A 24576-nucleotide genomic window follows, 5' to 3' on the forward strand; every position below is an offset into this window, starting at 1 on the left:
TTGGTTTTGTCATTTTCCCTTTTTAGGTTTTGATCACATTGGTGTAGGTCAGAACTGATGAAAGATTGTCATGTTAGGAGCAAAGAGGGAATCATAGTTTTTTACATTAAGTCTTATTGAGAATGGGGTTTATGAACAGATGTTTGGGTTGGTGGATAGCTAGATTAATGAATGGCATTTATCCTTCTGCCTTTCTTATGAGTTCTGAAAGATTCATAGGTATTGCTCTCTGAAGAATATTGGACACACTGATCTAGATCAGGAATTGGCAAACCTTTCCTTAGAGAACCAGTTAGAAGCCATACTGTCTCTTGTAGCTACTCAGTTCTGCAGTTGTAGTACAAAAGCAGCCACTGATAATACTTAAACAAATAAGTACGACTGTATTCCAATGAAAGTTTATTTACAAATATGGGCTTTGAGCTGAATTCAACCTGGGGGCCATAGTTTACCAACTCCTGTAGTATTTAATTTTTTTTAAAAAAGATTGTATTTATTTATTGGAGAGAGAGAGAGAGCGAGAGAGCGAGCATGAGTGGGGGGGGAGGGGCAGAGGAGAAGGAGAGGGAAAGAGAGAAGCAGACTCTCCACTGAACAGGGAGCCTGATAAGGGGCTCAATCCCAGGACCCTGGGACAGTGACCTGAGCTGAAGGCAGACACTTAACTGACTGAGCCACCCAGCTGTCCCAATTTTTTTTAAGTAGGCTCCATGCCTAGCATGGAACCCAGTGTGGGGCTCAAACTCATGACCCTGAGATGGAGACCTGAGCTGAGATCAAGAGTTGGAGGCTTAACAGACTGAGCAACCCAGGCTTCCCAGTAGTAGTTAATTTTTATTCTATAGCTCTGGTCTAGTACTGATCATAAAGAGATGGTGGCCATGTCTTATTTGCATATTCTATCATGTTCGCATATTGATCCATGTTCAGATGAAGATTTTCATATATTGATTTAGAAGGGTTCCAAAAACCTTAAGGTTTAAGAGACATCATAGGTCAATGGCTCAATCTGTGAGTGTAGAAACTACCTCAAAGTTGTCTTGAAAATGTGATTCTTAGTCACTCAGAAGAGTAAAGAAAAAATTCCCAACAATTATGTAATATGTCAGTTTTTAAGTAAGTCTATTTTTATTACTTCACATAATCACGTAGACATGACAGGTATTATAGAGGTGGATGACAGAAGCATTGCCCAAGATCAGTAGATGGTAGGGCCAAGACTGTAGTTCAACAGCAATCTTTCAGGGCAGAACTCTAATACAGTATATTGTATCATTCAAGTCAACTGGAGGTGGAGGCCGTAGATTGAAGATTAGTTTTCTTCAAAGGCCAGTTCTGGGGCATTTTTTTTCTTTTTTAAAGATTTTATTTATTTATTTATTTATTTATTTATTTATTTATTTATTTGAGAGAGCACAGATGTGTGTGCACACAGAAGAGGCAGCGGGGAGGGAGAGGAAGAGGGAAAGAATTCCAGGCAGATTCCACTGAACATGGAACCCAGCCCGGGGCTTGATCTCATGACCCGGAGACTGTGACCTGAATCAAAACCAGGATCCAGACGCCCAACCAGCTGAGCTACCCAGGCGCTCCTGGGGCATTATTCTTAATAAGAAAAGTGGACTTACGCTGATTATTTCAAATAATTCTGTGTTGGACATTATCTCAAAGCATTTGGGAAGACAGAAGTAGGTGTCTAAGTTATCAAAATGAATCAGACAAATGATTTTGCATAAAAATTATAGACTATTTAAACTGGAAAGGATCTTACAGACCATTTACTTTCAGTGATCTAATTTTAGAATCAAACAACCTGAGACCCAGAGAAGCTAAGTGACTTGGGAGCCAGTGTAATTTAGTAAAAGAGCATGGTGCTAGAAAGTTATAAGAGTAGTGTGCTGGAACTGGCTTGAGAAACTCAGTTGTTAGATTTTTGGGAACTTTTGTGAGCCAGTTGTTGAATACATTCATGATTAAAAATTATATATACATGCATAAATTATACTAAAAACAAAGATATATGTTCAAATGCCTCATTTACTAATTGTTTTAACATATATTTTTGTTATTATCTATGTTCTTGAAATTATTTATGTCTAGTGTAACTGTATGGTTCAGATGCAATATGGTGGTGTCTTACCCAGCTCTGTTCAGTGAAGTGACATCCATAGCTTGAAAATGGCCCTAGGAGAGTATTTACACCACAGAAATAGGCAAATGCTACAAATCACACTCTACAATTCCCTACCCTGACCACCACCATAGCCAGCTGATTAATCTTTACCAGCATATCACTGGCCATCACTGGCCATCACTTTTGTGTTCTGTACTTGTCTGTTTATGTATCTGGCCTTGCTGCAAGACTGGGTGTTTCTTGAGGTTTGGAATTTATACCCCTAGGACCCAGCACAGTGCTGGGCATATAGTTGGCAGACAAGTGCTTATAGAATGAATGAATGGACTTCATATTCTTTCAGCCCTTGATTCGTGTCTGGCTTCATCACTTGCCTAGCTGTATGACCTTGGTTATTGTAACTTCTATTTATTAGTAAAATGAGAAGAAGAATACCAGCGTTGCATGATTGTTTTAAGGACTAATGAAAAGATCTAAATATATGTCTAGATACATAGTAGGTACAAAAATGTAGTTAACATTTATGATTATAACCTAAGAAGGAGACATAAATGCTATTAGGGTCCAGACTTATACTGTATGCAGAGCTTTGTATTAAGTGTTTGACCACAAACTGGATGAGAGTCAAGAATGTGGCACTGTTATTTTTTTGTGTGTACATACTTTTTCTCCTTCCCACACAAAATAATGGGATATATTAAAAGGAATATGATATATAAGAGGCAGGAAACAATCCCTCTGTTATATTTGGCTTTGTTCAGGCTCTTATTACAGTATCATGTCCAGTTTTACATTGCTCATTTTAAAGAGGATGTCAAAAAACTGTATGTAGTGTGTCCTGGGAAGAACTCAACAACTATGATTAAAGGGATAGAAAATAGGTCCTTTGAGGCAAGTTTAAGGAATTGAGTTTGTTTATTCTGGAAAGGAGACGGTAAAGGAGTTACTTAACTATCTTCAAGTACATGAAGGGTTATTATGAGGAGGATACTCTCATGTTGTTCTCCAAATGCACAGAGGACCAAAAGAGGAAATCGACTTATTTCATTTAAAGAAAATTGTGTTAAACACTAAAATTGACTATCAAGGGATGTCATGGAATCTCCATTTTTGAAAATATTTAAAAAGAGCAGCAGCAGATGGTTATTTATTGAAAGGTTTACATGTTTGACCTCATGAAAGTTAGAGGCAGGATTGTAGACCTTGCAGCTTTTTCACCTCTATGAAATGGTTTTCTTATATTCATTGTAATTTACCATGCATATGCCAGGTATCTTACCAAGATTCTGTAACTCTTTTGTGACAGGGAATCCTCTTGGTATATGATATTACAAATTATCAAAGCTTTGAGAATTTAGAAGACTGGTATTCTGTGGTGAAGAAAGTGAGTGAGGAGTCAGAAACTCAGCCACTGGTTGCCTTGGTGGGCAATAAAAGTAAGTTATTAATGCTTATTTATGTATAGTAGTTTATTTACCTATCCCACAGTCTTTATTCCTACGAAAATGTTGATGTTTATAAACATAAAAGATACAGCTTTCCTGGAGTAAGTACACTGCTTGAGGAGAACATTTTTAAAGATGTATAGAGTCTTTTCAATAACAGTTTTGATGCTTGCTCTGTCCTCACTGCTCTGCTGCTTTGGCCAGTTCCTGTGCAGGTAAGTTCTGTTCTGACCGTGTATGTTTTGGCTTCCTGTGGTCTGAGGAAGCAGCATGGACTGCTAAGAACAGCCACACAGCTGCAGATTTTATGATATTGCACTGCAGCTTCAGCTCTGCCCCAGAGATTTTGAGAGATAGATTTCATTAAATGGTCCCCTTTTCTAGGAAAGAAAACAGTGTCTGGATGGAATTTTGTGTGCCTTGTTCCTGGCTCCCATTTCTCATAAGCTTCTCTTTCTAAATTTTTGGGGTTTGTTCTAAAATGTAGATAATTTTTTTTTTTTTTTTTTTTAAGAAATAGTGTATTGGGGGACGAGTAGTGCTTGGTAAAAATAGTGGTTAAGTAATTTTTGAGATCTGTCTCTTGGGCTATGATATACAGCATACAAAATTATAAGACTGAATTTAGTATAGGACTGTTAGTTGGTTCATAGTCTTACAATGCAGTTACCTGGAAAAGAAGACATTAATAAGAGTTTTTAAATGTATAAAATATTATGATACGACCTAATCTTATACAACTATTTGAGGTCAGAAAAAGGAGAAAATGATTTAAATTATACCACGGAGGATTTAGGTCAGGAGCAGTTTCCTGACTACAAGCTTTGTTAAACCAATACCCAAGTATACTACCAAGAGAATTATCTTCTCCAAAGGTCTTTAAAAGTATAGTGCATTTTTTTGTGTGTAATTATTTAGGAAATAGTACTTCCTGAAGGACTAAACCAAGATTTCTTCATTATGTAGTTTTGCACACTTAGATGAACATTTAATAAATCCAAGCCTTACTTTAAAATCATTACAAAACAGGTGTGGATACCATTTCTCTGAAGAGTTAAAAATACAAATTTTATAATACTTTTTTAGAAAATAGTATTATACTTCATAAAATAGATGTCTTGGGTAAAAGATACATTTTTTTAAAGCTTTAGTTGAATTTTGCTCTTCTGTTCATAAATAGTTCTAATTGAATGAATCAGATGCTTTTAAATTCATTGAAATTCTCCTTTAGAAAGTTTTGATGATCTTAGGTTCTATTTCTGAGTGCAGCTTTTCATTTTAGGAGATCATTTCTTAGTTGCCATGTTACTGAAGCACTGGCTTGTATTATGGTTAAATTTGTGCTTTATTAGCAGTTTCTCATCACCTTTTAGGAAATTATAGAGTAGGAAAGGGATGGGGTTGAGATTTGTTTTCATTTCTTTCAAGGCATAATCTGACTACCATCTGGGGTAATGGTGTAGTGGTGCATAATTACATATATTATGTGTTTATGCGGTCCTGGGGGGCATCTGCCATTGGTCACTGTCAAAGAGAGGCTATCAGACTAGATGGGCTGTTGGACTGTGCTGGTGATGCCATTCCTAAGTTTTAAAAGCACACATTTATGTAAGTTATATGAATTTATGAAAAAAATTATTGCAGTGTTATGTTTGAGATTTAATAGCATAAAAAGTTGAGTTTTTTAGCTTTTGGCTTAGCTCTAACCCCTTCCTTGTATTTATAATACTCTCTTTCAGAACGAGATCATAGAATAAAGTATGCAGTCACACAGAATGTTACATTTGTAAAATGAAAAGATTATAAGATGAACATTTTCCTGGATATTATTTACTGCATAATCTGTCACTGGCCTGATTTCATATGGTCATGCAATAAAAGATCTTGAAATCTGTGTTTCCAAGTTGATGTTACATTAGTATAGTAGTGTGTACTCATCTTCCGTTTGGGGGGACAAGATTATATTAAAAAGCAAAGATTTTACATATGAATTAAAGGCAAAGCAAAAGAAACATGATAGGAAGACATCTGAAACTGGATTATTACGTTCCTTATCTAATAGAGTCATCTTCTACCTAAATGTGCTTTTTAAAACTCATCATTGTGTTCTGTTCTTTACAACTTACAAAGTTCCAAAAAAAAAAAAGCATACATTGAAAAGTATGTATAGGCTATGAAAATATTGGCAGCAGTAGTCAATTTTTATTTCATTTTTAGAAATATTTATTCATTTATTTTAGAGAGAGATTGTGTGTGTGTGTGTGTGCTTGAGTGAGCGAGCAGGGGAGGGGGCAGAGGGAGAGGGAGAATCCCAAGCAAACTCCATGCTGAGTGAGGAGCCTGACGTGGGGCTCGATCCCATGAGCTCATGACTTGAGCTCAAATCATGAGTCCGACACATAACCAACTAAGGCACCCAGGCACCCCAGGAGTAGCCAACTTTTAGCCAAAGTTTAGCAGAAGGATAGGCTTGACAGAAAATTTCTATACAAGAAGAGAGAGGGAGGAAGAGGAGAGGGAGTGTGCATATGCGTGTGTATGTCTGAATTTGTTTTAGAGGAAGAGTTTATAATTAATGTTATAAAGTCATTTGTTTTTTATTAAAATATAGCAAACTCACAGAAGTTTGGGCTAAGGATTGAGGATAGTCTTAGGTAAGGATGAATTATGGGTTTATTTTTATTAAAAATTGTTTTATTATGTTTAAATATAAAGAATAATTAGAATAGGTTAATGAAGTAGCCAGTAGAGGAAGGGATTTGCTTTTATGAAATAGAATTGGTAACGACTCAGTGTATAGTGCTTAAAACAAATTTATTTTAGTCTATATTCTATTCTGAAAGGCTGTAAGACACTAATTAGTGTTTTTTCTTTGTACTATTAAAGGTTTTATTATTTTTATCTTTTTATTTTTTTAAGATTTTATTTATTTACCAGAGGGAGAGTGAGAGAGCGCACAAAGGGAGAGAGAGAAGCAGACCCCTGATGAGGAGGGAGCCTGATGTGGGGCTTGATCCCAGGACCCTGGGATCATGACCTGAGCTGAAGGCAGGTGCTTAATGGACAGGTGCCCCTGTACTATTTAAATTTTTAAATGAAGTATTGAATTGTGGTTAAGATCATAGGGCTTTGAATTTCAGCATACTTAGCTTTTACAAGCCCAGTTTCTTCACTTAACCGCAGTGTGACATCAGACAGGTTACTTTGTTTCTAGATACCTCAACTTCCTCATCTGCAGGTAAGGATAATAGCTGCTGTCTGATAAAGTTGTTTTAAAGATTAAATGAAATATTACATGGAAGGCACTTAGCCTGTGATCTGTAGACTGTAAGTGCTCAATAACTATTACCATCATAATTATTATCATTCATAATAGCCTTTTAAAAATGCTGACTATAGCTTCAATTTGAATGATCACAAATTACAAATTAGTAGAGCTGAAACAGGTATCTTACAAAAGCAGCCTGGAGGTAAAGGTTCCTAGAGAATCCTCTTGTCATCATCTTATGCCTTGGGTTTTTGTTTTTGTTTTTGTGTTTAGATCATACTTCTCTGACCATGTGATGGGTGGGGAATTCAATTCAGCAAACACTCTGGAGTGCCAGCTATGTGTATTCAGTTAGACGTTCATTGCACAAAGGTGGAGACAAAGAGCCTGCTTAAGGAGTGGTAGGGACCTGTTAACCTTAATTTTAACCTAATTAATTAGTCTTAATTTTATTCCTTTGCTTAGCTGCCTCCAGGTTTTCTAAAAATTTGACTGCCTTTCTTTTGCTCTGTTTGGTTGTTGGGATTAATAAGTATAATTATGTCCAAATCTTCATGGAAGGCCCTACTTTTCCCTAGTGAGGTAAGCATAAATTCCTGGTAGGTAACTTCCAAAATGGGAAAGAGGGGAAGTCATCTACTTATTCTGTGTACTTCACAGAAGTTCAGTTGAAGTTTGATGGTGTCTGCAGCCTGGTGTGGAATGGAACAACTGATATGCAGCTGGAAACCATTGTCTTACCATCTAAGGCAATTTCTGCAATTCATGGAGCCAGATTTACCAGGTCTGGTACCTGGTTTCCTGGCCTTGAAAGTCTTGCTCTCTGACTTGATCAGGGCCTGGACCGCAGAGCCTCAGGGTTTTCTATTTTTGTCTGCCTCCGGGCTTATTACAGGTGGACCTGGCCATGGTCTAAAACACATCACCTCTTATGTGAACTACTGCAGTAGCTTCCTAACTGTCCCTCCTGCTTCTGGCTTTGCTCTGCTACAGTCCAGTTCCCAAATGGCAAATCATGTCATTATAACTCCTCTAGTGCTTTCTCATAGAACGAATTCCAAACTCTTCATCCACATTTACCAAGCACTAGGTGATCTGGCTCCTACCTGCCTCTCAGACCTCTTCTACTGTGTGTTCCCTTGCTGCTGTATGCTAAGGCACACTTGTCTTTTTTTCTGTACTTAAAACATTCTAAGTTAATTTGTACCATAGAGTTTCTTCTGCTTGAAATACTTCTGGTCTTTGCTTGACTGGCTCCATTTTATCATTTGGATCTCGTCTTAAATGTCATCTCGTCAGAGTTCCCTTTCTCGGCCACTCAGTGTAAACAGGTCATGCAGTCCCTTTCTGTCAGGACGTTTGGTTTCAGTTATCTGTGGAGCCTCAGTGCCATCTGATGTTTTTTCTTTTCTGTCTTTCCCCACTAAAATCTAAGCTCAACGAAACCTGGGGACCTCATCACTGAGAACAGTACCTGAATGAATGAATACTGAATGAATGAATAAAAGCCTTTTCATGAAGCCTCCGTTGAAATTTGAAGTGTTTATGGCCCGGGATGTGTTATTAAGGGAATATGGTTGTCTTAATGAGGAAAAATACACGTGTAGATACAGAGAATCTGTTAGATGGCCTTCAGGCCCAACTGGCCTACTGAATTCCACCTTGCTGAATAACGCCAGAGAGTTTGTTAGGAAGTATATTGAAGTTATATTATGCTGGATCATGTTTGAGATAAGATGTCATAGATTATATATCATGATTTTAGGTTAAATAAATATGAAAGAATTAAGAATTTTGCTTTTTTCTTATGCGACTTTTACGTAATGGTAGAAACCTATGCTTTTGACTTTTTATTTTTTTAAATTTTTGTGTTTAATTCCAAAAACCATCTGCATCGAAGTTAGTTTTAATTTTTCTTTCAGTGTTTTAGGAAAGGCTCCCATTGAAATGAAATGCACATTCAGAAATATTAATTTTTTAAAGATTAATTTTAAATTCAATCCATGTTTTATAAGCACATGACATTTTAATTTGTCATTTTGTTATTTTCTGTCTTTAAGCTGTTATGTTTTCCTATTATCTGATCCATCAGCTAGTTTCTCCCCTGACTAGCTAACATTCTCAGTTGGATAGATTGTAAACAGAAATTAACAGGGGTTGCATAGAAGCTGCCCTCTTCCTGATTTATAGCTTCTTAGTTAGTGGAGGGGTGGTGGTTATCAGTAACTTGTATTGGGGGTAGGAATTATCACGCTCTGGGATAGAGTGGATGGATGAGTGATTTCTGCTCTTAAAGATATTAACCAGATCCTTTCCCAAATAAAGACTAATAACTCAGATTTTTAAACAATCTTCATGACAGATGAGGGCATAGAGGAGAGTGCATCAACACTAATTAACAATGTTGAGTGTATATTCTTCTTAACAGTGATAGATTGTTCTTGGAGTGCTATCTCTGCCCAGGAAGTGATGTTTTACACTGCGAGGTTCAAAGGTTACATTTTAATGTACTCTGTAGTGTGTTCCCTGAACTCAATGGAAATGTATTAGTAAAACAAGTAAATTTCAGGTTGGAAAATTTAACTGATGCCCTCAATAAAATTATCACAAAAATTTTAAAAGATTATTCTTTATTCTTAGTGACAGAGGAGTATAAGATATGGTTATACATTCAGCTTGAAAAACTTTGTGGGAATTTACACAAATGTGCTTTCTTATCCTGTGACTCTTTTGAGTGTTCAAAAATTCTTATTTTATCTGGAGAGTAGAAAATGTGAAGTATGTAACATTTATTTTGATTCCTATTTTGAAGGATTCATATCAACTTCTATAAAAGTTATCTACAGTATTATAACAAAGTGAACGAGTGAATCATTATTATCAGTTTGCTTTAGAGAGTTTATAATTTACACAAATCATGAACAGAAACTCTTTTGAGAATTTGAAAAGTTCATTCTCTTTATACATTGTGAATTAGAACGTTCTGTCTCCTTGCCCATTTATTTTAATACTTTGGTTCTATTTTGTTCTGGGAATAGTAATCCCAGAGTATCAGATCCAAGTGTCTTTTTCAGCTGGACTTTATATTTGTGTTTCTATTACTTCATTTTTTTTCTTTTCCCTCTCTTTGCATGTAAATTTGTTAACTAAAGCTATGATTATTTATTTACTGGAAGATGCTGAGAGCATCTGATTCTGATACTGACAGCATCAGCATTATGTGTACTGAGTCTTTTAACATAGCTGTTCTTTTACATGATACTTAACACTCCTGCTGTACTTTAAGAGCATTTTGATAGTATTTCCAGTTCAATTGGTGGAGTAGTTTCCTCAAATTAAATGCATAAGATTGCATTCAGACTGGTGTTAGGACTGATACTTATTGAGAAAGAAAACGTCAAATGAGTGCTTTTTCATAATAGTCATCAAAATAATTTTCACTGGACAGTTGTTGCAGAGAAACTTTATTAAATGCTAAAAAAGGTCATTTGCTTTACTTATTTTTTTTTAAAATATTTTATTTATTTATTTATTTGAGAGAGAGAGAGAGAGAGAGAGAGAGATGGCCAGAGAGAGCACAGGTGGGAAAGGGAGAGGGAGAGGGAGAAGCAGGCTCCCCGCTGAGCAGGGAGCCCGAGGCAGGGCTGGATCCCAGGACCCTGGGATCATGACATGAGCCGAAGGCAGATGCTTAACTGACTGAGCCACCCAGGTACCCCTACTTTTTGTTTCTTTTATGGTGAATCTCTGATTTTAAAAATTGGAAGAAATTATTAAATATTAAATTTAATTTTAATTTAATTAAAATTATAAAAATGTATAGCTTTATAAAATTTATAAATTAAAAAAATTTATAGCTATAAAAACATTTCTTTGTGAAAAGGAGATTTAAAATTTTCATTAATGTGATTTAAGCCTCTTTAATAATTTATTTTAATTTTATTTACAGTGATTGTGGAACAAATCCAGTCAGTTAAAAGGAAGACTTAGAGTGGAGATCAGAAAACTTTAGTTCTTGTCCTGGGGCTGTCCTTTTATCTGGTTACATCACCTTGGGCAATTCAGTTAATCACTTAGGATCATCCTCATGCATAAAATGAGGGATTATACTTGGTAATCATAAGCACCTTCTATTCCTAAAATATGATGACCCAAACATGTTTAGTAATAAGTCTGCTTAATTGAACATATTTACTGCCATATAATTTTAAGAGAGTTTAATTTTAACTTTATATGTCCTGTAAACCCTATCTTCTTATCTTTGCAGATGGTTTCTTAGGCTCATTTTATTTAATTGTTAGACTATTAAGAATCTATTTTCTTTATACATGGATAGGTCCACATACCTAATAACAGTAATAATAATAACTCTAGCTAAGATTTTTTTTTTTAAAGATTTTACTTATTTATTTGAGAGAGACAGAGAGCATGAGAGGGGGAAGGGTCAGAGAGAGAAGCAGACTCCTTGCTGAGCGGGGAGACCTGTGTGGGACTCGATCCTGGGACTCCAGGATCATGACCTGAGCTGAAGGCAGTTGCTTCACCAACTGAGCCATCCAGGTGCCCTGATAACTCTAGCTGAATTCTTACTAATTGCCAGGCACACCTTGGAAATATTGTCAACTTTGGAGTGTTTGGGAGGCTCTAAAAATAGCACTTCTTTTTAATTTAAAATTTTTCTTGAGCTTACAATTTAATTACTTTTTACTTTCTGTGACATTATTTCCTAAAATTTCACGTAAATGTCTCAGCAGGTATTTCCTTTTTTTTTTTTTTTTGCTTTCAATGTCTTCTCTTATTCATTCATTTCATTTAACAAAGTGTTAGGGATACAGCAATGAATAGACAAAAATTCTTGCCCTCATCTAGCCTGGTTCAAGCAGAGGAAGATAGTAAATAAATGAATAAGAAAATATGTAATATGTTAAATGATGGTAAGTTTCGTGTAGATAAAGCAGGGAAGGGAGAAAAGGGAAGACTTGGGAGAAGGTGTTAAGATTTTAAATATGGTAGCAGGGAAAGTTTGAGAAGATGACATTTGAGAAAAGAGATAAAGGAAGAGAGAGAGCACCACAGAGATATCTGGATGAAGAGTTATCCAAGTAGAAGGGAAAAGTAGGAGCAAAGCCCTTGAGGTAGTATTTTGTTTTTTTTCACCCTGCTTTGGAACTCCAAGAAGGCATGTATGTGTGAGTGTGTGTGTTTGTGTGTGTGTGTATGTGTGTGTGTTTGTAGCTGTGTGTGTGGCTGTATGTAGGGAATAGTCAGTGAAAGAATAATGTAGGACGTGAAGTTAGATATATAGAGGAAAGGATCTAGGAAGAGGACAGATCAGGAAAGCCTTTGTAAGGGCTTCAGCTTTTACTTTGTGTGAGATGGAAAGCCACTGAGGGTTTTCATCGGAGTGAAGAGATTTAACTTGAAAGGATCACTACAGTTCTTGTTGTGAGAATTGTTTACTATAGTGGGTATGCATGGAAGCAAAGTAAACAGATAAGAGGCTTTTGACATAATTTAGGTGAGAAATAATGGTGGTATGGAATAGGGTGACAACAGTAGAAGTAGTGAGAAGGAGTGGGCTTTTGGATACGTTTTGAAGGTAGGGATGATGGATTTTTTCATAGATTGGTTGTGGAGTTAGAGGAGAGAAGAGGCAAGATAATCCCAAGATTTTTGGTCTAGGCATCTGGAAGGCTAAAATTCTGTCTACTGACTTGAGAAAGTGCAGGAAAAACAATTTTGGGTGAGGATCATGAGTTTGTTTTTGGACATGTTAAGTTTGAGGTACATTAATCATCTATGCAGAGATATTTAATAGGTAGTTAGATATGTGAGTCTGGAGTTCAGGGGCAAGAGGAGGTCTAGAGATAAAAGTCTGGGAGTCAACAACATATTGATGGTATTTAACTCCTGAGACTGGATGAACTTTACGTAGGAGTGAGTATAAAAAGAGAAGTCCAAAGATTGATCCTTGGGTTACAGCCATGTTTTAAGGTTTGGGGAGATAAAGAAAGATCAGCAAAGGAATTGGAATGTGGCCAGTGGAGATCGGAGGAAAATCCTGAGAGTGAAGTATCCTGGAAGCTGCATGTAAAGGTGTTTTAAGAAGAGGGTGATCAATAGGTGAGGACCAAGAATGGTTATTAGATTAAGTACATAGAGGTGATGGGTATTGACATTGGCAAACAGGTTCATTGGAGTGGAAGCTGAGTAGAGTGAGTTGAAGAGAGAAGGGAAGTCGATGAATTGTAGACAGTGAATAGAAGCAACGTGTATATGTAATATCACTCTGGGAGTTGGTAAATGGGGCAGCTGCTGGAGGGAATGTGGGTTAGAACTCTGGCGTTGTTTTTAAAGGATGGGAGATCCAGCATGTTTTCTGTTCATGGGAAGAGAAAGACAGACATGGGGTATGTGTGCAAATACCTGATGACATAAAATGCCTGTCTTTTATTGTTTTTGAACTTGTTCTATTTTTAGATATATTTTTGAATGAGTCATCTCCATTCCTTAATCTTCAGTCTGTTGCATTGATTCTGATTTAGTGAAAAAGTAGAACATGAGGGGTCTGTGAAGACGTTCCCAAATCTTAAACTCTTTTAGAGTATTGAGAGAAACAAATAAATAGAAGAGGACTAGGACAGAATCCTAGGTAGGTCCTCACTTGCTTTTTTTTTTTTTCTAGTTGTCAAAATGCTGCATTTTATCTTCTCTTTATTTTCATCTTTTGAATTTTTTTTAATAGTTAAATATCACTTTTTGAACTGTGTGATTCTTCTGAAAAAGTCACCTTCTTTAGAGGAAAGCTCCCCGCCCTGCAGTTATCCAGGCGTTCTGTAGTTGAGCTCCAGGAAGGCAGAGACTGCCTTATTCATGGCTGTCGTTCTAGTCTCTGTCACCGAAAGTGCTCAATATGAATGGCTAGAGAAGTATAATTCTCTCAGTGAAAAATGGAACTACAGACCTTTTGAGATGATAAAGTGAAAATACTGTTCTGGCTTCTGTACGACTCTGACCCCAGATTTTTCAATCAGAAGAGGAGTTTAATATTGACAGACTCACTTCGTGCTTATGAGTCACCACCACATCAGACCATGCAAGACACCTGCTACATTACACACATAGTTCTTTTGAAGACAGACTCCTAACTCTAATTAATCTCATAATTTTCATATAAAAATTTAGTTTAAAAAAGATGAGAAATTGTATTTTCCCTTATAGATATTTATGTTAGTTAGAGTGTGTTCTGGCATGTTAATATCATCAATACAGAGAGACAGTGTAGAGAAGTGGTTAAGGGCACAGACTTCTAAGTAAGACCACCTAAGTTCAGATAAGGGCTCATTTATTAATTGTTGGCTGTGGTAAGGTAGTTACCCTCTTTGTAGCTCAATTTTCTCATCTGTAAAGTGGGTATAATAATAGCACGTATGTTATAGGGAGGTTGTTGTAAGAGTTATATATGTATAAAGCCCCTAGAACCAATGCCTGCATGTAACAGGTGTTATATGTGTTAGTTCTTATTATTGTGTTTCTGTCTCCTCAGATTCTGTCTTCTGGTTATGGATAATGGGAGGAAGTATTGCTAAGTATATATGTATATATATTTAATTTAAGGATTTGAAATTAAAAAAATGTTAAAAATTATGTGAAATGTCCTTGAAATACATAAATAATGATTAAAGTTTCAGTTGTTATTAATGTTTGGAAGCTAGCCTTCATGTAACGTAGATTTTAGAAATATATTTTCCTGAAAAACTATTTAAACTCAGTTGGTGGAGGTGATATGATTTTGATATCTAATCTCAATGGTGAAAGCTGGTGTATAGTTGCCATGAATTTTTATCTCAAGTTTATTTTGCTATGTAGACATGTGTCTAATAAAAAAAAAAGATGCTGCATAAACCATGGCTTGAGTTTCAATGTGCTTCTGTTTTTGGTTGAGGTATAAATGTTATTTCTGGCCGTGTCCTTCATACTTAGCTCTTCTTACAACAAATGGAAAGGCCTTAATTGTACCTAAGGGAATAGTTAATCCACAGTGGACATATGGTGGACAAAAGCTGAGTCTAGTGAATTAAATAAAATTATAAATGGTAAACATGTGAATGCTTGCAAAGTCTGGCAGCTATGAAAGACAGAGTATCGTTTGAGATTAGCAAATTTGTGTGCAGCATAATAATTCTTTTCTCAGCATGTTTCTGTTGAGCAGGTATATAGAAAATCAGTCAAAAGACGGGTTCTTAACATATGTAAAGTGTATTTGTCTTTTTTATTGTTCATTAAGCTTTGTGATATGACTTTGATGTCAACAATAGAGGTTGATGATCTCATATTTTTGGAAAGTTACTGCTCTTTTGATTGGGGGCAGTTAATTAGCATTAACCCAGAACAGCTCTTGGGCTTTATGGATTTGAGCGTTATATGTGGTTGCACTGCTCCAGCAAAAGGTTAAGTATTAATGGAAAATGGTCACAGCCCTTTTACTTAAAGAAAACATGTTACTTGTAAGTTTTCTTTTGATTTTACTTTTACAGTTACATTGAATGTCTTCATTCATGTAGCCATCCATAAAGCAAATATTGTTGCACATGCAGTGGATAATAAGTCTTTTTAGGACTACTTGTGTGGTATGTCACAGATCATTAACTGCAAGTAACCACCTGACTTGAGGGAAGCCTGGAAGCATCATTATAGTGAAATAAGCTTTTATTTAGGTATCACTGCAGCACATTGATTTATTGAAATGTCACCAGTTGCTACTGTGAAAATATATTCTCATTATCATTCAGGGACTGGTAGAGATTAACTGCTGTAGACTGTAAAAGAGATATATTGCTAACAATGGTAAAATAAGAAAAAATGAAAAAAAAAGTTATTGTGGTCTGTATTTTATCTAATAATTACTTTTAAAGAATTAGGTAATTAATTAGGCTAAATTAGGTGATTCTTTAAGATGCTTTCAAATCTGTGTGTGGTTCTGTATATGTTCTGCATTCTCCCTAATTTGAAATACCTTTAAATTAAGTGACATAGAAAGGCAGTAGCAAACCTCATTGTAACTACTTAACACAGTCAGTCCATAAAGTACTAAATTCTTTCTGTGAGCACATGGCTGCTTCCTAGGCACATATATTATGAATCCTACTGTCAGGAAACTTCAAGTCTTGTTGTGAAAGTAAGATTTACATAAAAAGTACAAAGGAAAGACAACGTATAATTTAGTACTGTTGTATCAATGGTAGGGAAAAATTGTCACCTGAGGATTAAGAGGAATGTGGAACTTAAACTGAGTCTTTGCAAAACTAGTATGATTTGGGTACATAAATGGAAGAACTGAATTTCAGGCAAAATCTAACATTTTAAGATAGTGTATTTAGGTAGAATTTGACAGAAATCTTGAATCCTTCAGTGTTTAAGTCATTAAATAGAGTCCATCCAAGTATTTACTATTTTTCAAAGCAATATAAGCTCTTGTGTCAATTTGATTTTAATTGGGCCTTATTACTTAAGTTATAGTAAAAATTAGATAATAGCACTTGGCACATTGGACACACACACACACACACACACACACGGTGTTTAGGTAGATAGCTTACTGTTCCTTGTGGCTAATGCTGAGTTGTTTAAATATAATGATGAAATAATGTCCCTTTTTATATAGAGCATCGGTTATGTGCCAGGCATCACGCTAAGTGATCTCCCTTTATGACTGAGGAAACTGAATCTCAGAGAGAGTAGATTGATTGTTGTTAAATAGCTCGGAGGAGGTGGAGCCAAGATTTGAACCCAGCTGTTTTTCTCCAAAATACCTTACTTCTCTCCATCTTGTTACAACTAAGTTTTGAGCCAGTTCAAGGATATCTGTCCATATGGAGTTTAATGTTGGCTCTTTTGCATTTAAAAAAACCCCAACTAAACAAACGTGTATACATATACCAGAACACAAAAAGCTAGTAGGAAGTTAACTTTTGCTTTAGGATGTGGAATTTACTATTTCTGAAATCCTGCTGAAACCGAAATAGTTCAGCTTCTTGGAAAGGATGTCTAGAGCACTTTTACACATTTAGGTCTCCAAAGAACTCATTTTAGAGTTTCCTAAAATACAAGTTCCACTTCTTTATTTTGGTGTTTGTTTCCATGCTAAGGAGATCTAAATAACTGAAAAATATTAGAGCCTGTGTTAGTTTACCAGGGCTGTCATAACGAAGTACTTCAGACTGGGTAGTTTAAACAACAGAAATTTATTTCCTCCCAGTTCTGGAGGCTAGAAGTCCAGGATTAGGTTTTCTTTTGAGACCCCTCTCCTTGGCTTGTAGTTGGCAGTCATCTCTGTTTGTCTTCACATGTTCTTTCCTCTCTGCATGTCTGGGTCTTAATCTCCTATAAGGACACCAGTCATTTTGGATTAGAGTCCATCCACATGACCTTGATTTATCTTATTCTTCAAAGGCCCTATCCCCTGAGTCACAGTCCAAGGAATAAGAGGGTTAGAACTTCAACATATGAATTTGGGGAGATGAGGGTAATGTAGTTAAGCCAAAAATAGAACCATTATGTTTAATATGTTAGAAATAAATCTCAAAGAATAATAGAAATTGAAACTAGAAGAATCTAGAACTCTTCTGATTTTATTATTTTATTTACTAATGAGAAAACCAAAATTACAACTCTTTTGAAAACATAAAAATTAGTGGGAATTAAATTTGTAAAATAACTTTAAATATTTAGTATATAAAAATGTAGTTTATTATGGTAATGAATCAGATTATTTAAATAGCTTTTTTTTTTTTTTGGTATTAGGAGACTCAAATGAATATACTATGCAAATTAAGGAAGAATGCTTCTAAAAGTAAATGGTGCCCTCCTTTTTTTCTGTCCCCGTACTTCTAAAACTATAATGGAAACCAAAGGAAGGATGAAAGTGAGTTGATTTACAGAAATACGATATTACATATAACTTTTAGAAGCATATCTAAAATTCAAATGCACTATTTTTTTTAAATGAGTATGGTAGGTTTAATTCCAAAAGTTTGGTTATTTTACCTCTTTTTGAACTAATGCTGTTCTGTTGATTTTTCTCCAGTTTAATAAATGTAATACATATGAAGCTATCAGTTTTAAGTCATTTTTGCTAGGTGATGAGGTACAAATGAACTATCTATTCAAGAAGCTACTGGACACTGACTAAAAGTAACTGTTTTAAAAAGAAGCTCTATTCTTATAATCTTTTAGTCTCTATATAATCAAAGATTTTGATGTCAACGGTGGTTTCTCTTTTTTTTCTCTTTTCTTCTGGTGTAGTTAACACATAGTGTTGTATTAGTTTTAGGCGTACAGTATAGCAAATCATCAATTACTCAGTGCTCATTAAAATAAGTGTACTCTTAATCCCCTTCACCTATTTCACCCATCCCCCTTCACCTCCTCTTTGGTAACCCTCTGTTTGATCTCTGTAGTTAAGAGTCTATTTTTTAGTTTGTCTCTTTTTTCTTTCTTTTGTTTCTTAAATTCCACACATGAGTGAAATCATACAGTATTTTGTACAGTATGTACAGAAATCATACATGGCTTATTTTGCCTAGCATTATGCTGTCTAGATCCTTTCATATTGTTGCAAATGGCAAGATTTCATTATTTTTTTATGACTGAATAATCTGTGTATATATGCCACCTCTTCTTTATTCATTTATCTATCATTGGACACTCAGGCTGCTTCCGTAATTCAGTCATTGTAAGTAATGCTGCAGTAAACATAGAAGTGCATATATCCCTTCAGATTAGTGTTTTCATATTCTTTGGGTAAGTACCCAGTAGTGCCATTACTGGATTATGATCCATAAGGTAGTTCTATTTTTAATTCTTTGAGGAACCTCTATACTGTCTTTTCATAGTGGCCGCACCAGTTTACAGTCCCACCAACAGTGCACAAGGGTTCCTTTTTCTCCACATCCTCACCAACACTTGTTTCTTGTATTTTTGATTTTAGCCATTCTGACAGGTGTGAGGTGATATCCCATTTTTTTTTTTTTGAAGATTTGTTTATTTATTTTAGAGAACGCATGTGAGGAGGGGTAGGGGCAGTGGGAGACAAGCCAACTCTTTGTTGAGTGAGGAGCCCAACACAGGGCTCGATCCCAGGACCCCGAGATCATGACCTGAGCCAAAATCAAGAGTCAGATGCCCAACCTACTGAGCCACCCAGGTGCCCCTCTCATTGTGGGTTTGATATGCATTTCCCTGATGTTGAGTGATGTTGAACATCTTTTCATGTGTGTTGGCCATGTAGATGTCTTCTTTGGAGGGATGTCTGTTCATGTCTTCTGCCCATTGTTTAAGTGGATTATTTGTTTTTTTCGTATTGAGTTGTGTAAGTTCTTTATATATTTTGGATATTAACCCTTTATTGGATATATCATTTGCAAATATCTTCTCCCATTCAGTAGGTTGTCTTTTAGTTTTTATTGGTGGTTTCCTTTGCTGTGCAGGAGCTTTTTATTTTGATGTAGTTGCAATAGTTTATTTTTGCTTTTGTTTCCCTTGCCTCAGAAGATATCCCTGGAAAGATGTTATGGCTGATGTCAGAGAAATTACCGCCTGTGCTCTCTTTTAGGATTTTTATAGTTTCAGGTCTCACAATTAGGTCCCAAATCTATGTTGAGTTTATTTTTGTGTGTGATGTAAAGTGGTGGTCCAGTTTCATTCTTCTGCATGTAGCTGTCCAGTTTTCCCAATACATTTATGGAAGAGACAAAAGCTGTTTTTTCAAGTGGATCATCACAGGGAAAATTTTCAGGCGCAATAAAGGCAGTCATGACACACTTGACGTGATTAGTTGTGCTCTGTATTACAAATGATGTAGTAATAATAAAGTAGATATATATGTGTGATATATAGTAACATATATGTATATATAAATACTACCTTATATTCTGATATGCTTGCGAAAGAGAGAGAAATGGATGGAGATAGTCAGTGCTGTAGTAATTGTACATACATACTTGTGTTTGATGGCATTATTCATGGTTTTTTGTATTAGAGAAAAATTTGAGGATTAAGAGAGGATCTGGGAGTTTTGTATGCATGATTTAAATACATTATCCATGTATTCATTCAGGTTGGTAAAATAGGAATCAAAATACTTTTTAATCACCCCAAGAGACGATTGACCATTTTATATTTTTGTAATTTTAAGATGCTATTGTTGCAGGATTTCTTTTTTAAAATATTTTATTTGATAGAGAGCACAAGCAAGGGGAGCAGTGGGCAGAATGAGAGGGTGAAGTAGGCTCCCCGCTGAGCAGGGAGCCTGATGTAGGGCTCAATCCCAGGATCCTGAGATCATGACCTGAGCTGAAGGCAGATACTTAACTGACTGAGCCACCCAGGCGCCCCTAGGCGATCTTTTTCCTGTATTGAGATATAATTCATATACCATAAGAGTCACCATTTTAAAGTATATAGTTTTTGGTATATTCAATAGGTTATGCAACCATCACCACTGTCTAATTCCAGAACATTTTTATTACTCCAAAAAGAAACGCTTTGCCCATTAGCAGTCACTGCTCTTTTGCCTTCTCCCCCCTCTTCCCCATTCCTAGCCCCTGGCAAGTACTAATCTACTTTCTGTCTCTATGGGTTTGCTTATTCTGGGCATTTATATAAATGGAATCATGAAATATGTGGCCTTTCCTGTCTGGGTTTTTCACTTATAATGATATTTTCAAGGTACTCTGTGTTATAATACATATCATTATTTCATTTTTTTTAATGGTTGAATAATATTCCATTGTATGGATATATCTTATCACATTTTGTTTATCTGTTCATCAGGTGATGGACACTGGGTTGTTTCTAATTTTTGGCTATTATGAATAATGCCGTTACGAACATTTGTGCATAAATTTTTGTGTAGACATAAGTTTTCATTTCTCTTGGGAAGATATTTAGGAATGGAATTGCTGGGTCATGTTTGAGGAACTGTTTGAGGGACTGCCAAGCTGCTTTCTACAGCAGCTGCCCCATTTTACATTTCTATCAAATGGGCTGTAATTTTTCTATATCCTTACTAGCAGTTGTTATCATACTCTTTTTTTTTAATAGCCATCCTAATGTGTGTGAAATGATATTTCATCATGGTTTTGATTTGCATTTCCTTAATGATTAATGATGTTAGGTATCTTTTCATGTACTTAAATGTGTATTTGCATATCTTCTTTGGAGAAATGTATATTCATATCATTTGTCCATTTTTTAAGTTGGGTTGACTTTTTATTGTTGAGTTGTTAGTGCTCTTTATAGGATATAATAGCCTTATCAGGTATATGATTTATAACTCTTTGTTTTTTTATTTTTTTTATTTAAAAAAAATTTTTTTTTAAAGATTTTATTTATTTATTTGACAGAGATAGAGACAGCCAGCGAGAGAGGGAACACAAGCAGGGGGAGTGGGAGAGGAACAAGCAGGCTCATAGCAGAGTAGCCTGATATGGGGCTCGATCCCACAACGCCGGGATCACGCCCTGAGCCGAAGGCAGACGCCCAACCGCTCTGCCACCCAGGCGCCCTTGATTTATAACTCTTTGATTCTGTAGTTTACCTTTTCATTTTCTTGGTAATGCTATTTGATACACAGAAGTTTTAAACTTTGTTGAAATCTATTTTATCTGTTTTTTTTCTTTGGTTGCTTAGACTTTAGGTGCTATATCTAAGAAACTGTTGCCCTGTCCAGGGTCATGAAGATTTATGCCTATGTTTTAAGAGTTTTATGGTTTTAGCTCTTTAGTTTAGGACTTTAGTCCTTTTTGAATCAGTTTTCTCTATTATGTGAATAGGAGTCCAGATTCATATTTTTGTATGTGTGTATGTCCCAGCACAATTTATTGAAAATATTCTTTTCCCGTTAAATGGTCTTGGCACTTGTCACAGTCAATTGACCATAGATGGGTTTATTTCTGGACTTGTATTTCATTGATCTTTATGTCTATCCTTATGCCAGTACCACATTGAGTTATTACTACAGCTTTGTAGTATGAAATCAGGAAGTGTGATTCCTCCTACTTTCTCCTTCTTTTTCAAGAGTATTTTGTCTATTCTGAGTTCCTTGCCTATCCATATGAATTTTAGGATCTACTTGTCATTTGCTGCAAAGAAGTCAGCTGGAAATTTGGTACATACTGTATTGAATCTGTAGATCAGTTTGGGGAGTAATGCCATCTTAACCATGTTTAAGTCTTCCAATCCATGAACATGGGAAGCTTTTCCATTTATTTAGTTTTTAAAAATTTCTTTCAACAATGTTTTAAAGTTTTCAGAGAATGAAATTTACTTATCTTTTGTTAAATTTATTCCCAAGTATTTTATTCTTTTTAATGCTATTGTACTATTATAAATGGAAATGTTTTCTTAATTTCATTTTTGGATTGTTTATTGCCAGTGTATAGAAATGTAAATGATTTTTGTATATTGATCTTATATTCTGCCCACCTTGCTGAACTAGTATATTAGTTCTATTAGTCTTACGTGTGTGTGGATTCTTTAAGATTTTCAACATATTAAATCATGTCATCTCTAAGTAGAGATAATTTTACTTTTTCCTTTCCACTGTGAATGCCTTTTAATTAATTAACTTTTTTGTCTAATTGCCCCAGCTAGAACTTCCATTGAACAGAAATGATGAGAGCAGATATCCCTGTCATGTTGTTATCATGGAAGAGTGTTGGATTTTGTGAAATGTTTTTTCTGTATCTGTGGAGACAATAATATTTTTCCTTTATTCCAGTTTGATTATGAATAGTCTCAACTGACCTTTCTTCAAGTTCATTAATTATTTTTTCTGCCTGCTTGAATTTGCTATTGAACTTCTATAGTGAATTTTTCATTAGTACTTGTTAATTAACCCATGATTTTTATTATTTCTGAGTCTGTTTCTCTGATTGTTTTTTCCCCTGGTATTGCTCAGATTTTATTGTTTCTTTATATATGTAATATTTCTCTTATTGGACATTGGGCATTTTTTTTTTTAAAGATATTATTTATCTGAGAGAGTGCGCACGAGCATGAGCGGGGGGTGGGGTGGGCAGAGGGAGAAGAAGACTCCTTGCTGAGCAGGGAGCCTGACATGAAGACTGATCCCGGGACCCTAGGATCATAACCCAAGCTGAAGGCAGACATTTAACTGACTGAGCCACCCAGGCGCCCCTGGGCTTTGGACATTCTGAAGTGCTATATTTTGTTATCTTTTGTGCTTTGGTAGGCACTTAAATTATTTGTAGCTTGATAGTCTCTGAGCTTTGTTAGAGTGCCTATACTCTAGGGCTAGTTTAATTCCATTCCTAAGGTGTTACCCTGTTGTATTCTCTACTGAATGCCCTGGTAATTCCATGAGTTCCTTCCTCTGTAGTTGGTTGGAAGTTGAATATCTCCCAGGAATTTTTCTTTTCTTTTCTTTTTCTTTTTTTTAAAGATTTTATTTATTTATTTGACAGAGAGAGAGCCAGCCAGCGAGAGAGGGAACACAGGCAGGGGGAGTGGGAGAGGAAGAAGCAGGCTCCCAGGGGAGGAGCCTGATGTGAGGCTCGATCCCAGGACTCTGGAATCACGCCCTGAGCCGAAGGCAGACGCTTAACCACTGCACCACCCAGGTGCCTCATCCCGGGAATTTTTCTGGGAATTTTTGTAGTTCTTCTTTGCCCAGCCTCATGGAGTTTTGCCTGTATATGTATAGCTTAGTATTCACAGTTGGCTCAGAGACTCCATTAAAGATTTCTGGACCTTTTTCTCTTTGTAGCGTTGTCCTTTCCAGTACTCTGCTTCACAGAGCCCCAAGGGCTTCCGCTTATTTGAACTGTGTTCTTAGTTTTCCCTAGTCACTGAGCCGGTGCTGCTTGCCTTTAGTTCTTCTTTTCCTTTGTGTGGTCCAGAAAGTACCTCCAGGTAGAAAGTCAGAGTGACTATAAAGCTCACCTTATTTGTATCTCATCTCTCAGGATCATCCAGCCTCATGTTCAGTGTCTGCTTTACATATTTCATCCAGTTTTCTGGTGATTTACAGCAGGAGGAAAATCTTGTCCCAGATTATTCTGTCATAACTGAAAGTACTTTAAGAAGGGTTTTAAATCTTCAGATATTTTATATCTTCAAAATGTTTTATATTTTCAAATTCTCAAATCAAATAATACCAACATTTTGTGTTAGGTGTTTTTGTGAAGAGAGTTTCAAAACTAGAAATAATTAGAGAAGCTCAAAAATAGAGAAGTTTATTTCAGGATATCAGATCTGTAGGGAATTCCATTCATTTGGACGATGAGGCTGAGCCATTTTCTTACACCATGCTTATCTTGATTTCATGGAAAGCAAGGAGAAGGACAATGTTAATGATGATTAAGAAACATACAAACTGAATTTTTTTTTAAGGAAGTGTCTTTGAAAACACAAACTTCTAAAGTACATGTTGCTACCCACAGGGTGAAAATATTTTCATTAGTCATAATCTTAAGAGTAAAGATTACTAAGACTAATACTAATAATTAAGCACTTTGAAGGTCAGCCAAATATTTTGACTAAAACTGTCGAATAACATGGGTATCATCTCATCAGTGTAATACGGTAATATGCTTTTATTTAGGAAGCATCTGTTAAGGGCCTGTTTTGCCTAGGAATCATACTAAATACTGGGAATACAAGAAGAGTAAAGTATAGTCCCTACCCTTAAAGATCTGATAGTTTTC

The 24576-nt window shown here is 35.8% G+C and overlaps 1 protein-coding gene across 2 annotated transcripts in view; it reads left to right on the forward strand.

Moving 5' to 3' along the window:
• Nucleotides 1-24576, forward strand: part of RAB28 (RAB28, member RAS oncogene family) — a 93608-nt gene that overhangs the window by 18905 nt on the left and 50127 nt on the right. For both annotated transcript variants that reach the window (XM_045771320.2, XM_045771319.2), the window contains exon 4: nucleotides 3441-3570. In XM_045771320.2, the coding sequence (XP_045627276.1) occupies nucleotides 3441-3570 (130 nt within the window). The remainder of the gene's footprint in view (nucleotides 1-3440; nucleotides 3571-24576) is intronic.

Source organism: Ursus americanus, chromosome 8 (genome assembly GCF_024610735.1).
Source record: "Ursus americanus isolate L20-20 chromosome 8, mUrsAme1.1.p, whole genome shotgun sequence".
NCBI classification, from domain to species: domain Eukaryota; kingdom Metazoa; phylum Chordata; class Mammalia; order Carnivora; family Ursidae; genus Ursus; species Ursus americanus.